At 36.5% G+C, this 13,565-nt stretch overlaps 1 protein-coding gene across 4 annotated transcripts in view; it reads left to right on the forward strand.

Moving 5' to 3' along the window:
• The window catches only part of LOC149558362 (phosphatidylinositol/phosphatidylcholine transfer protein SFH10-like), a 285,735-nt gene that overhangs the window by 58,649 nt on the left and 213,521 nt on the right, over positions 1-13,565 (forward strand). For all 4 annotated transcript variants that reach the window (XM_089832627.1, XM_089832628.1, XM_089832625.1 and 1 more), the window contains one exon: positions 4,313-4,838. In XM_089832627.1, coding sequence (XP_089688753.1) covers positions 4,313-4,838 — 526 coding nt within the window. The remainder of the gene's footprint in view (positions 1-4,312; positions 4,839-13,565) is intronic.

Consider the following 13,565-nt stretch of genomic DNA (forward strand, 5'->3'; position numbering starts at 1 on the left):
AAAAAAAATACGTTATCACTTGAAAGCAAAGGCTAAAAGTGTGTCATCAATCTACACACTCAGATGGTTGGAGACGAAGCTGTATCGTCGGATTCCGAAGGAGAAGAGGATGAGAGGAGGCAGAGTATGGAACCCAATCGGGAGGGAGTCCTACGATTGGAAGGAGATGACGTTCTGGATTCAGTAAATGGTCTTTACCACTGGCAGATAGAGGATTACGAGCTCTTTCCAAGTTGTAATATGCTAAGGATCAACAAAGGTAAGAAAGAAGGAGGAAATGAATGTTCGAAGGAACACAGAGAAGCCGTAGGAGGAAATGAATGTTCGAAGGAATATGGAGAAGCCGAAGGAGGAAATGAATGTTCAAAGCAACACAGAGAAGCCGAAGAAGGGAACGCGGGTATGACTGAAGCTGAAGGAAAGAACATATAGTACGAACCCGAAAGAAGAAAAGATTCTACTGTATGACTGCGTAGGAAGAAATTATTATGTCGAACCACATATATAGCAGAAAAGTACCGGCAGCAAGGAAGACACATGATACGGTCTGCACAGGCAACAAAGAGGAAGGGTTCAATAAAAGTTGTAGCAATACAGAGTGAATGTGTTATTGATGGACAGAAGGGGCAGTTGACGGAGTCCATGGTAGCGAGCTTTGAGAACAAACTGGGCGATATGGAGATGACACAGAACAGGCGTAGTAGGTTTCAACTGGGACAGTGGGTGTTGAAGTACGACGACCAGAATGAGATCAAACCAGGCAAGTTCAAAGTTAAGTGGGTCGGGCCGTATTAGATCTGGGAAGTAGGGGACAATGGAGCAATAAAATTATGGACTTTGGATGGACAGGAAGTGCTTCAGGTGGTGAATGGCTCAAAGCTGAAGGTATACCACGACCGGAAGACTTTTGCGTTAGAGAATGGCCTTCGGGCGACCCCTTTGTCATTGTAGACCGACAATGCCGACGGTCGAAAGGAAAATTGACCTTGCTATTGAAAAAAAAGAGAACGAAAAAAAAAGAAAAAAAAAGAAAAAAAGGTGCCGTACGTTTTTGTCTGCTCATCGTACGGTTTTCACTTGGTTTTGGAGTTGTATGGTTTTTGAGATTTTGAGATTGTGTACAGTTTTTAAGTTAGGAGCTGGTGTACGGTTTTAAATTAAACTCTGAAGCACCGTACGGATTTTAACTTGCTCATCGTACGGAGTTTGGAGGAAGAGTATGGTTTTGCAGATTGTAATGTCTGGGATGTACGGATTTCCAACAAGTGTACGGTTTACAGATTGTAAAGTTTGAGATTTACGGCTTTCTCTTGTACGGATTTCCAACAAGTGTACGGTTTTGCAGATTGTAAAGTCTGAGATGTACGACTTTCTCTTGTACGGATTTCTAGCAAGTGTACGGTTTTCTTTTTGCTGTACAGGTTTTTCACCATAAGAATGTCTCTGTACGGAATTTTGGAGCCAGGTAATTGTACGGATTTCCATCCATATCATATGCACGGATTGGGATTATGAGATCACAGGTTCTAGAACCTATATCATGCGGATTTTCTTCTACTTTCAGCATAAGGTCTTCAGGATGGTGTACAGGTTTCTAGCATAAAGGATTTTAAGATTCATTTGGCATACAGACTTCTTCTAGATTGCCATACGGTCTTCTAAGACAGATTAGGCTGGGATTTGCGGGGTTTAGCAAGCACAGTACAACATCATGGTGTAGCTGTACATAGGAGGTTTTCTGAAAAAAAAAAAAAAAAAACGTCGACAAATCAGGAATGCTTAGAATGAGTATCAGATGATGCCACAGAGTAGAGGAAGAACCAACGATTGCCAGAAAGAGTGTCGAATCGGCAAAAAATGACAGAAACCTTTTCGAAGGGACCCGTCGGCTGATACACAATTTCTACCGACGATATCATCCCCCCCCAAAAGAAAAGTAGTCTCCTGACAACTACAGAACAAAACTCAAACAACTAATACAACAATATTGATCTGCCACATCACTTTCACATTCATCCCGTTGCATCTATAGCCTTTGCTAACACAATACTGACTCCTCAAGCTGACCTTGATAGCCACCTGTGCTGCTTTCTCTGTTTCCAACTCCTCGGTACCTTGAGCCAAGTGTCGCTGCACTGCCTCCAATTGGATGATGAGCTCCTCCCGAGCTCTCTACACATCCACCAAGACAGCCTCACGGCCAACACCTACTCTCAGTGCCTCTGGTACACAGACACTCCATTCGTCGGTAGATATTGTGTATCAGCCGACGGGTCCCTTCGGAAAGGTTCTTGTTATGTAGCAACATGTTGTATGTGGCCGACAGACTCCTTCAGGAAAGTTCTTCGGAAAGTATTTATAACCCCTTCGGGAAGCATTGTATTCATCTTATCAATGAAGCATAATGTACGGGTTGGCATATGCGAATAATAATAAGAAAAGTTCTGCTGTTCGTGTTCGTGTTCGTGTTCATTGTCTTTGTGCAATTCTTAATTAACCTATGCGGTAAACATCTAGTAGTATTGTGATTATTAAGTGTTGGGACTTTTCAAAGGATTTTGATTATAATTGTTATGAATTTTCTGAAGGATTGTGATTATGAAGGGTTGTGACTTTTAAAAATGATTGTGATTATGAAGGTTTACAACTCTTTGAAAAGGACAGGGATTATAAATAAAATATGGGAGGATTTAAAACACAATTATATGAACTACAAAACTATTAGAGTAGAGAAAGTAAAGAAACTAAACCAATATATACTGAATGTTGGGAATTGAAGTAATATATATTCTATGAAGGATTATAAAATGAAAAAACCTAAAGGGAACCAAAGGTGTGTTCATTTGATATGTTTATTTCATAAATAAATATGAATCATTCAGTAGATAAAATTATCAAAATCAAGGATTGAGATGAGAACTTTATGGTTTTCATAGAGATCAAATAAGAACTTGATAGAGGGCATTCATTAGAATGTCAAGTTTCTTTTAAGAAAACTCAAGGATTAGAGGGTATTCTTGATTGAATGTTGGTATTCCGAATTGGAACCCAGAGAGAGATTTGTAGAGAATCTCTTAGAGACAATATACATTGTATTGGTCAAACATATGCATATGTCAGAGATAAGAGACATGGTTAGATGTGGGATCTCTACCAAGTAGTGTTACCAGAGATCCCAAAGAGGCCTAAGGAAGACGTTCTTTATATGATAATTACCTAATCGAGATGCAATTCTCACTAGAGGGTTAGGTGGTTTGAGAAGGATCTCTTCCAAAGGTTAGGAAGGGTAGTATGGGTAGTATTTAGATTAATATTTACTTAATCCAATATTTTTAATGTGTTCACATACAAATTTTCTATATTATACTGATAAATGGTTGCAGGCTAGAACATTCAAATTTAATCTGGAAGAGGGGACATTACACAACTGCATCCTTATAAAATGCAAAGTTTGAGAAATTCAGAGATACATTGTATATTAAGCGTGAAATGCACAAAATGAACATTTGCAAATATGGTATTAGTAATGTTAAATTAGTATGAAACTTAGTGTATATTTGCTATCGCAGTTAGCATTTGGTTGATATGCTAGCCATTGCCAGAAGAATTTGGGACCGTTTATGTTATACGCATTACATCAGCCAGAAGTCATTCCCCCCGGCCACACACACATTTACACAATGAAAGGTTAGGATTCTAATTTTGTTGGGTTTGATTTATTGTGAATTTCAAGTCATCTCATGGTGATCTCCATGAGTAGTCATTTGACACTGTTAACATATTTTTAACTTGTGTGTGTTGCAAATAATTACAAGATTGAGAATTATTATATAGCTGGAACTAGAAAAATTATACTGTGGAAAACAAACTATTAATTCATGTATGAATAACACTTCTTTCATATTTGTGGGAAAAAAGGAGAAATTGTGATTCACCATTGTATTGCTTTGTCTTTTGACATTGAAGTCCACAAATAAGTTATAATGCTCTTGTTTAGCCATAGCCTCCCCTTGATTGGAGAGGATAAGGGCCTATCTGCAAAACCTCAATTACAAATTGTGAGGATAAAAGTCAGAAAATGCTTCATATTGATCTTTGTCTTCCTATTCCATTATCGGGAAATTATTCTAGCTGTTTTGATATTGAGTTCCTTGGCAGATTAGTTCATGCTGATTATCCATGGAAGCTGAGATAATTGTTGTAACATTGAAATTTATATATTTTTTTAGCTTTGTTGGATATTTCTTGGAGCATAGTTATTTCTGGTCTGTATGGGTTTCATCTCAGCTAATTTGAAGTGCATTATTTTCAGGTGACCAACACAAGAAAAGCAATGGATCATGTGAAGGGAAAGGGTTGAAGCTTGAAGATTACCTTAGACAAGAAAATAGACCAGGATCTTCTAACTTATCAATTCAAGAAGATCAAGAAAGAAAACAGAGATTCCCTTTCCAGTCAGCTACACAAAGTCAAGAAAGAAGATCTTTGAGCTGGTCTTCTGCTCAATATCATGAAGGAAGTCAAATAAACTACAATTATTCTAGTACAGAACATCAAGAAAGACACTCGAAAAGATTCAACACTGATGAAGTTGCAATTCAATTAAGTGATGAGAATGCTCTAAGTAATCCCAGTCTGCGAGGGATCAGGGCTTTTAGGGTAGCCTCCTCAAAGATTAGTCGATCAATGAAGAAACGACTTGCAAGCTCTGATAGCAAATTTTTTATCAGAGACTTACGAGATCCGAAGGAAGAAGAGATGGTTCAGGCATTTCGGAAGTTGCTGCTGGAAAACAATTTACTTCCAGAAAAGTATGATGATTATCACACTCTCTTACGGTGAGGTTTATCTGAAAATATCTCCATTTTAGTGGTTGACATTGATGTTTTATCAGTTCTAATATGATTTTGAAATTGTTTTAGATAAATGATTTGCATTTTAGCTTGTTGCTGCTAGGTATTATTATTTTTTTGGGTGGGGGTGGGGTTGGGGGGGAGATGACCCTTGATTTTCTTTCCTATGATGTCTACCATCCTTTAAGACTAAAATGGAGATAGGGGTCAAAGTTGGCATGGTTCTTGTTGCTGAAGATGCTCCAATAACATCTGAGTAACCAGAGAGTGCCATTTTTATAGGTTACAAGTATTATGATACATGGCAATTTTGACTTTCAACTATTATGATAGCGACATCTCTATTAAAATTCCAGCCAAGTTATGATTAAATATTTGTCTTTAAAAATATTTTCTAGATTATGATTGAGGTATAACATTTTTTTGTTGGATAACTTTTAAATTAAAGCACTTGACATTAGATGAAAAGATGTACTGCTGTAGCGGTCTTTTTTTCTATTTTCCACTTTGGACATTTTTAAATATATTGTGGGATCATCTGATCTTTTTTAAAGTTCTCTTTCTTTTTGTGATTTTCAGCATGTCCTTATTGTCACGAGACTCAAATATTCTGGAAAAGATGCAGCATTATGTTAAATCATATATGCTTTTCTACTTAAGATTATTCCCTCTTTTTGTGTGAACGTGAGGAATAATCTCACCTTGCCTTGAGGCTTGATGTACCATTTCTTTAAAATTTTAGATGCAAAATTGGATGAGTAAGTTAGGATTCTCCCTTTGATTTAAAATAAATTAGTTAAAAAGTGGCTACTGACGCTTAGGAATATCCAAAAGAAAGCTTTGAGTTTGTATCCAGCTATTGGCTAGCTCTTTTTTTGAATTAAAGATTGTGGATAAAAAATTACGTACATATCCAAGCAGTTCTGTAAGATCTTTCCTATTAAACCATTATTGGACTATGCAGGCTCTGATCTAATAGATTGCTACTAATAATACAAAATTGTATCTGTGCTGAATGTAATTCCTTCTCTGAATAATCATACCAGTTCCAACAAAAAGGATCAAATATAGACTTAGTGTTAAATATCATTGGCATAAACTTCCACTACCGAACCATACTGTATAATGATCTAACTATTACAAGACAATTTTGATTGTGTAGAGGACCCATGGTAAGCTTTACGATGAAGCAGATAGTCAACTGGCAGTGCATCAGAAATTCCTACATTCACTGAATGAGTCCAACTCATTCCAAGGGGGACCGACTGCTGATACGTCCTCATTGGATCTGATTCCTTCAATGGTAAAATCCTCTTTTTTGATTGATGTGAAATCCTGGATCTTTCTGATAGTTGAGGTCCTCCAAAACCTCAGGAGAATGTTGCTCATTGTACTTCTTTTGGAATGCTAGATAGCTTTGGGTGTATTGAACATTTTCACCCTTGTTATAGGGCCAGTGTGTTCCGTATTTCACCTCTTCTTTGTTGATATTATAGAAAGATATAATGGTATAGTTATGTATCTTATGGAAGACTCTTTACCTTTCGATGAAAAAGTGGATTTTTTGGGTGTTTTAGACAGTTACTAAGATGTAGATTAATGCAAAGAAAGCCGGATTATGGAAGCAGACCATGGCAGTTTTGTTCTGATCAATGTATTTGTGCCAAATATTGGTGTAAATGCAAGCAATGGCATTGACTAAATTTCAAGCTTTGTTTTCTCAAAGCTTTAAAAAAACGATGTCATGAAATTTTAGACTCAGGAAAGGAGATAGTTATGTTGGGAGATTTAAATGTTTCTCATAGAGATATTGATGTGTTCAGAGACAAAATTACAAGATGAGACTTGAGGGTACTGCTACAAACAAGATTGGACAACTTGTAGTTGCATTGAGGTCTTTGAGGTTGCTCCTTCCATTTTCATGATCGAAGTACAAAAAGCTATAGGTGATACATCACAAGCTCTACAAAACTTTCAGTGGTCATTTGGAGGACATTTTTTGGAATTCAATTCATGAGACAGATAAATTGCAACTGAGAAAAATAGTGAGCTGTCGACATTTTATGGGCTCTTGAGGTTTATCAATAGACATCTTTAGTTGCAGGAATACATTTGTATATATATCTTCCTTTAGTTTATCATATGATCATTGAGTGATCACCTCAGTGCTTTTGTGATAATGTATCTGGAATCAGGTTAAGCATAACATGTAGGTTTTATGGTTGTAAGTTATATTATTCAAAATGCAGGTCACATATGATAGCTACCAGTTCTAATAATAACCTCAATGTTATCTAGGTGTAAAAGATGATTGTCCTGCAAAGCTTAATTCCCTAGACTTATTGCATACTGGACATTTAGCTTCAAATGTTCAATCTTGCACAATTGAGGAAATATGCTGTACAAAGAAGTGGCCACCCACAGAACAGTGTGGTTTTAGAATCCAATTTTGGAGTTGTCATCTGATAACTACTTATTTATTAATGAATATTTGGTCCTTATGTCTGGAGGTAAAAGACCTTTGTTACATATCAAAAGCAAATATCTGTCAATGTCGAATTCTTAAGGCAATGTTTTATAAGAAAAGCATAAATTGCTCATGGATTGATTTAGGAGTTAATTACAAAAGTTCTAGGTACCAAATTTAGTTTGAGGGATCCTAAAAGCCCTTAAATTAAGGAGAATAACAGTCTTCCAGGATTCATTTACAAGAGTTGAAAGGGCCACAGAAACAGGGGAGCCATGCTATGCTATTTATGGAATACGAAGGAAGAGATCCAAGATTTCCAGAGTCCATGTTTTGAAAAAAGCAATTTTCTGTTATTGTAAAGGGGAAAAGAGTCAGTGTATTTTCTGAAGGGGAACCATGATCTGTTGTACTAAAGGATGTGCCTTTGAGCCCTCTGGCTTTATTCAAGAAATAAAGGGGTCTTCTGAAACTTTGTGCTTAACTGTATGTCTTTGTGCTTGTTATTTTCGTAGGTTGATTGTAATCGTTCTTGGGTAATTTCATCTTTTATACTAAATCATGGGTGTGAATATTTAATGAAATCTGAGTGTTGAATATTCACAGTCTGAAAGGGATATTGCATTTATTTTTTCTTCACTATTTCTTGACGGCTTTGGTGAGCAAACCTTGTGTCATTTTCTCATTTACCCCTCTGTTTATAAGTTTATAATTCGCATATGTAGCATGCCTATGCTCAGGTGTTAGTTAACCTTTTCGGCTTTTTGGAAAAAAGCACGCCTCTAAAACCACAAAAATATATCATAAGAGGGAGCTGTGCCTCCAAAATTCAGAGGACAATTGCTGATTCAACAATAATTTCTCCAATTGTTGGTTTTTAGTTTGTTCTTTGTCTCAGGCATAAGGAGTCATACTTAAGATATTTTTAGGAGAAATCTGCAAACAAGGGGAAACGAGTTAGTTGCTGCCCATGTTTATATTACCACCACATCTACTGGTACCTTTCCCCCCAATTACCACTTATAAAAATCCCCAAAAAATGATCGCAGATGTACTAATAACCAGTCACACATGTATTAATAGTTGACCATTTTTTAGTTTTCTTGGTTGTTGATTGGTCTATTTGTGCAAAAATTACTATTTTTTGGGTAAGCGGCTGTTGGGGGCGTCTTAGTGGTGGGTTTTGGGCAAATGTTTTAAAATGGCAATTTTAGACCACCTCACACACTATGAGTTTTACAGAGAGCTTCATAAATGCGGGAAAGTCGAAAGGTTAGCTTTAAGCTCTGCAGTCACCTATGGAGGTTCACCGAAAAAATCAACAAATTTTGACATATGGATTAGGAACTATAGGTGCATGAAGTTAGCTTGGGCGGCTACTAGGTCGTTTCCCCCAACAAAGTGAAACATTGTTTCTCTGAATTTTTTAAGCCAACTTTTGTTATTGTACAATGTCACACATTTGTCAATTGTTAGTGGTGGTTAGTGTGACACTTTGTTGTGAGTTGACTGCTCGATGTTGCATTATTCTCCTTTAGTTAGCATATTAGCTATGTGCAAATCCATGGCAATCCTTATCACTTTTGCTGTAATGACCCTCTTCAAATCTGCTCTCAAAAATGCTAATGAAAGCTCAAGGAATTTCATCAAACAATTCACATGCAAGGGACGTATGACTGATATAGTATTTTAGTTGGCTTTAAATGACTCTTTCTTCAATTTGCATCAATGAGAATCTTGTGCTAGAAGACTCCAAATGGACTACACAATGACCTAACGTGAGTGTGCTACTAATTTTGTCAATATTCAGTGTATATATATGATCTAAGCATGAGAAATGAACACCTACAGCCAACTGACATTTTTACAAACAGTTGGTATGCAACTAACTAGTTGATAAATAATGATATTGAATTGCTTAAATGACACCAGCAACTATTATCTTCATAATTTGCAATGAAATTACTAATACAATGCTCATGAAATATGGCCAAGACTTTTGGCATTTACATGGATTACAAAATGATAATGCTGTTATAATGCTCACTTACAGCTGAAACTTATAACACCTAAGAAAGCAATACTAATAAAGGAACTTGGTTGTAGATGGCTGTAATAAATTTTCTTCAATGCTGACCCTTCTGCTTTGCTTTTTCGAACTGCTTTTTCGGATCGGCTTTTTGAACTGCTTTTACGGACTGCTTTTTCAGCCTGCTTTCTTGGTTCCGCTTTTTCGGACTGCTTTTACGAACTACTTTTTCAGCCTGCTTTTTTCGGTTCCGCTTTTTCGGACTGCTTTTTCGAACTGCTACCATGTTGAATCTCAAGACCATATCTTTTAATGGCGTCAAGGTTTTCAGCTACAACTGACAAGCAGCGTCGAAATGCTGACAAGCGATAGAAATGTCTCACTCACTAACTCTCAACTGACTAGACACATGATGGCACTGGCTAGACTATCTCCTACAAACCTCCTTTGATGCACTGTCTAAAGGAGTATCCTCAAAGTTACTGGTCTCTAGAGTATTACCATCCATATCCTGCGAATCAACTCCAAAGCTCATATCAACATACGGAGTATCAAAGTCTGTAGCACTGCTGTCCAACTCCTCTGTACCAAAGGAAACTGTCCAGGAAACTAAAGTTTTCAAAACTGCCCACTGCATCCTCCTGGATGTCATCAAATACAATGCTCATGAAATATGGCCAAGACTTTTGGCATTTACATGGATTACAAAATGATAATGCTAGTATAATGCACACTTATAGCTGAAACTTATAATACCCTAAAAACAATACTAACAAGGGAACCGGGTTGTAGATGACTGTAATAATTTCCTTTAATGCTGCCCCTTGTGCTTTGCTTTTCCGATTTGCTTTTTCGAACTGCTTTTTCGGATCTACTTTTTGAATTGCTTTTACGGATTGCTTTTTCAGCCTGCTTTTTCGGTCTCGCTTTTTTGGACTGCTTTTACGGACTGCTTTTTCAGCCTGCTTTTTCGGTTCCGCTTTTTCAGACTGCTACCATGTTAAATCTCAAGACCATATCTTTCAATGGCGTCAAGATTTCCAACTTGAAGGGATTTCATCTTTCAAACTATTGAGACATAATCTATAGAAGATTTTCCAATTTCTTTGATATTTCCAAACATACTAAAAAGAAGCTCTTCCCTTTCTTTTATAGTGTTTTCACAAGAGCTCAATCCTTCGTTTTCTCCATGTGGGATAAAACATCACTCCCTTTATGTAACTTATGTCTCCAATGTGTTATAAAATAAAGGGGACTCTTTTAATTTAAATATTTCCCACAAACTATAGTCTATGGATTAATAAAGTTAAATATTTAAATTTAACTTTATAAAATAGCTTTATCAATGCATAACAAATCTTATCAATGATAAACAAGTCTTCTTGTCGATTTTAAACAATTACCATCGACATACCACTGCCATTGGATGTCCGACCATATCCAAGATGACTTACTATAAATAGTAAGTATGCCCAAAGTTGCCTCAAAACCCCACAGAAAGACCTGTAGCTGAAACTATCTAGGCCAAAGGGCCTCTAAGTCCCTTTAATGTCCTAGTTAGCTTACGGGACCATGGGGAAATAGGCTAACAACAACATCATGCTATAAATGCTAAAAAAGGGACATCACATTTGCAAGGAAAGGAGCTCAAGCATGCTATTTGTTTGTGGGTCCATGCAATTCACATGCCACAAGCGATCTTGAAGAATTTTGTAGATTCCACACATTATAGCTTGGCTTGAGTTACATTTGGATGCTGCATTGAAACTTACTATAACCCAACTTAGTGGTGGAGGAACCTTTTGGATAGAGGAACATAGTAGTTGTGTGAATAACTTGTTATTCTTTAGTTGTAGGCAATTGCAAGTCATTGAGGTTGAGAATTGTTGGATCTTCTTCCCTCTTTTGGGTGATATAGGTTGTTGTGGTGATAAGATGGTTTGTGGTGGTTTCAGTGAACATTTGTGGGTGGGATTTGCTCATGGTTTTTATTTTCCATTTGGTGGTTTCATATATTAGATCTTATTATCTTCTATTTATTGAGTACTCGGGGTGAAGTATGGTTATTGAATTTTGTAGGCATGTTATGTTAGAAATTGTCCAAAACTATATGTTGGTAATACTCTTGTAAGAGTATGTCTTTGAACATTGCATGATTGTTTCGAAAATACAATTGGTTTGTTCTTTTGAGTATTTTTATTTTATCGAAAATGTTTTACCATATAATCACTATGCTTTGGCAATATTGTTCTCATGTAGCCTTTCCTTGTGATTTACTTGTTTTTGCACATATCTTCTCATAGATTATTGTAGGAAGCATATTTTGCACCTTGCTCCCTTTTTGGTATCAATACTTGATTACCTTGGGTGGACTCAGTGTAAGGGACACATTATTTTGGATCTAATCTTAGTTTTGGGTGTTTGCATAGAAGGAAATCTTGTTGCAAGCAAATGGAAAATACGCCAAGCCTAGAGATAGAGAAGTTTAGTGGCTCTAACTTTGAATTTGATGGTTATATATATATATATTATTGCCTTCTATTAATTGAGTGCTTGTGGTGGAAAATGTTGTTGGTAAAAACTATATTATAGCCGACGAGATGAGTTAGTATCCGAAAGGTTGCGTGACAGTTGAGTCACCCCTTCGGGAAGTATATGTACATCGTTTGAATGAATTTATGAATCATCATTGTAATTGGAATTGCATATCTACTTATATGAATAAAGTATCTTGTTTTGTGTTACATTATAATCTCTTAATGCTATAAACATCCGTTTACCCTGTACGGTAAACATTTAGAGCCGTTGTCGAGGAAATGCATAGACCAAATGACACTCTATTGTAGGAGTATACCCCATCTTCTACAATGAAGGTTGTTTTGAGCCTATCTTCTTCTGCGATGGATATTTGGTTGTATTCGGAAAATCCATCCATGGATGAATAGATTGCATGCCCTGCAACTTCTTCCAAAATACTCTCAGTGAACGGTATCAGGAACAAATCTTTAACTGTTATTGCATTCAAAGATCGAAAATCTACACATATCCTTAATTGAGTGGTATCTTTTCTTAGAGATCACAATTGGAGATACCCACTCACTTGTCTATACCCTAAAAACTAAGTTGCACGGGTACCTCCCCCCCCCCCCTCCGGACCACGTACCGGTTCGAACCGGTTCGTGGTTCTGGTCCGGTTCGACCTGGGTTCGTTTTTGGAGGCCTGGTTCGATCTGGTTCGAACCAGGGTTCGAACCCAAGAGAACCACATATAAAATTTCGGACCAGGGTTCGAACCCAAGAGAACCACATATAAATTTTCCACATTACAACATGTTTTAATTTAATTTATGTTGATACATCTTGGGTCTGGGTTGGTAGGCATTACAATGCAACAGTTTTTTAGTGTTGAGTAATCCCTGGCTGTAAAACACTTTCTATTTGAATCAAAATGCTACTAAATTTGAGACACCCACAAGAGAAGATGCTCAACATGTGGCGACCACCATAAGGAATTTCAAGGCCTATTTGAGTAGCAATATGAATTATTCAAACACTAAACAATAAACAACATTTTATTGGGAAATGTTGCCCTGCAGAAGAAAGTTATGTTCAGATGAATATGGTCAGGTGGGGCAGCTACTTACCACATTGTCTATCACTGTTTGGCTGATTATTTCTCCTCTAGGTATATTAAAAATTGTATTAAAGAATATTGAATCTGGGACGTCAGACTGTGTTATCCAAAGGCCTCCATGAATGGTCTTTTTCCAGTTTACTGTTGTTGATCAGTGCTTGGGAGATTGTGCCCAAAGAGATTGAAGAATATTCAGCTGGTCAAAGGGATTTACCTTCTGCAAGCTAGATCTAATTAGTTTTTAACCACTTTCAATCGATTATGTTAATCATAATAAGAGTTTGGTAAATAAATTTATGAAAAGAAGAAATTTTTATTAAAACTTATTGTTGATCTACATAAACTAATCAGATACAGTTATGAATTTTTTAAATGAAAGGGAAGAGATCTAGTCGCTAGGGGTTCCAATGATCGTTGTGGTTTGCTACTATATTGTTTATGCTGTTTTAAAGTTTTTTGTTGTTCAAATGTGTTTATGCTACTATGCTACATTCTAATTCTAACTCATGCTTCGTAAAGATATATATATATATATATATATATATATATATATATATATATATATATATATATATATATATA

This window comes from Cupressus sempervirens, chromosome 5 (genome assembly GCF_028749045.1).
Source record: "Cupressus sempervirens isolate cs-2001-9-10 chromosome 5, ASM2874904v1, whole genome shotgun sequence".
NCBI lineage: Eukaryota > Viridiplantae > Streptophyta > Pinopsida > Cupressales > Cupressaceae > Cupressus > Cupressus sempervirens.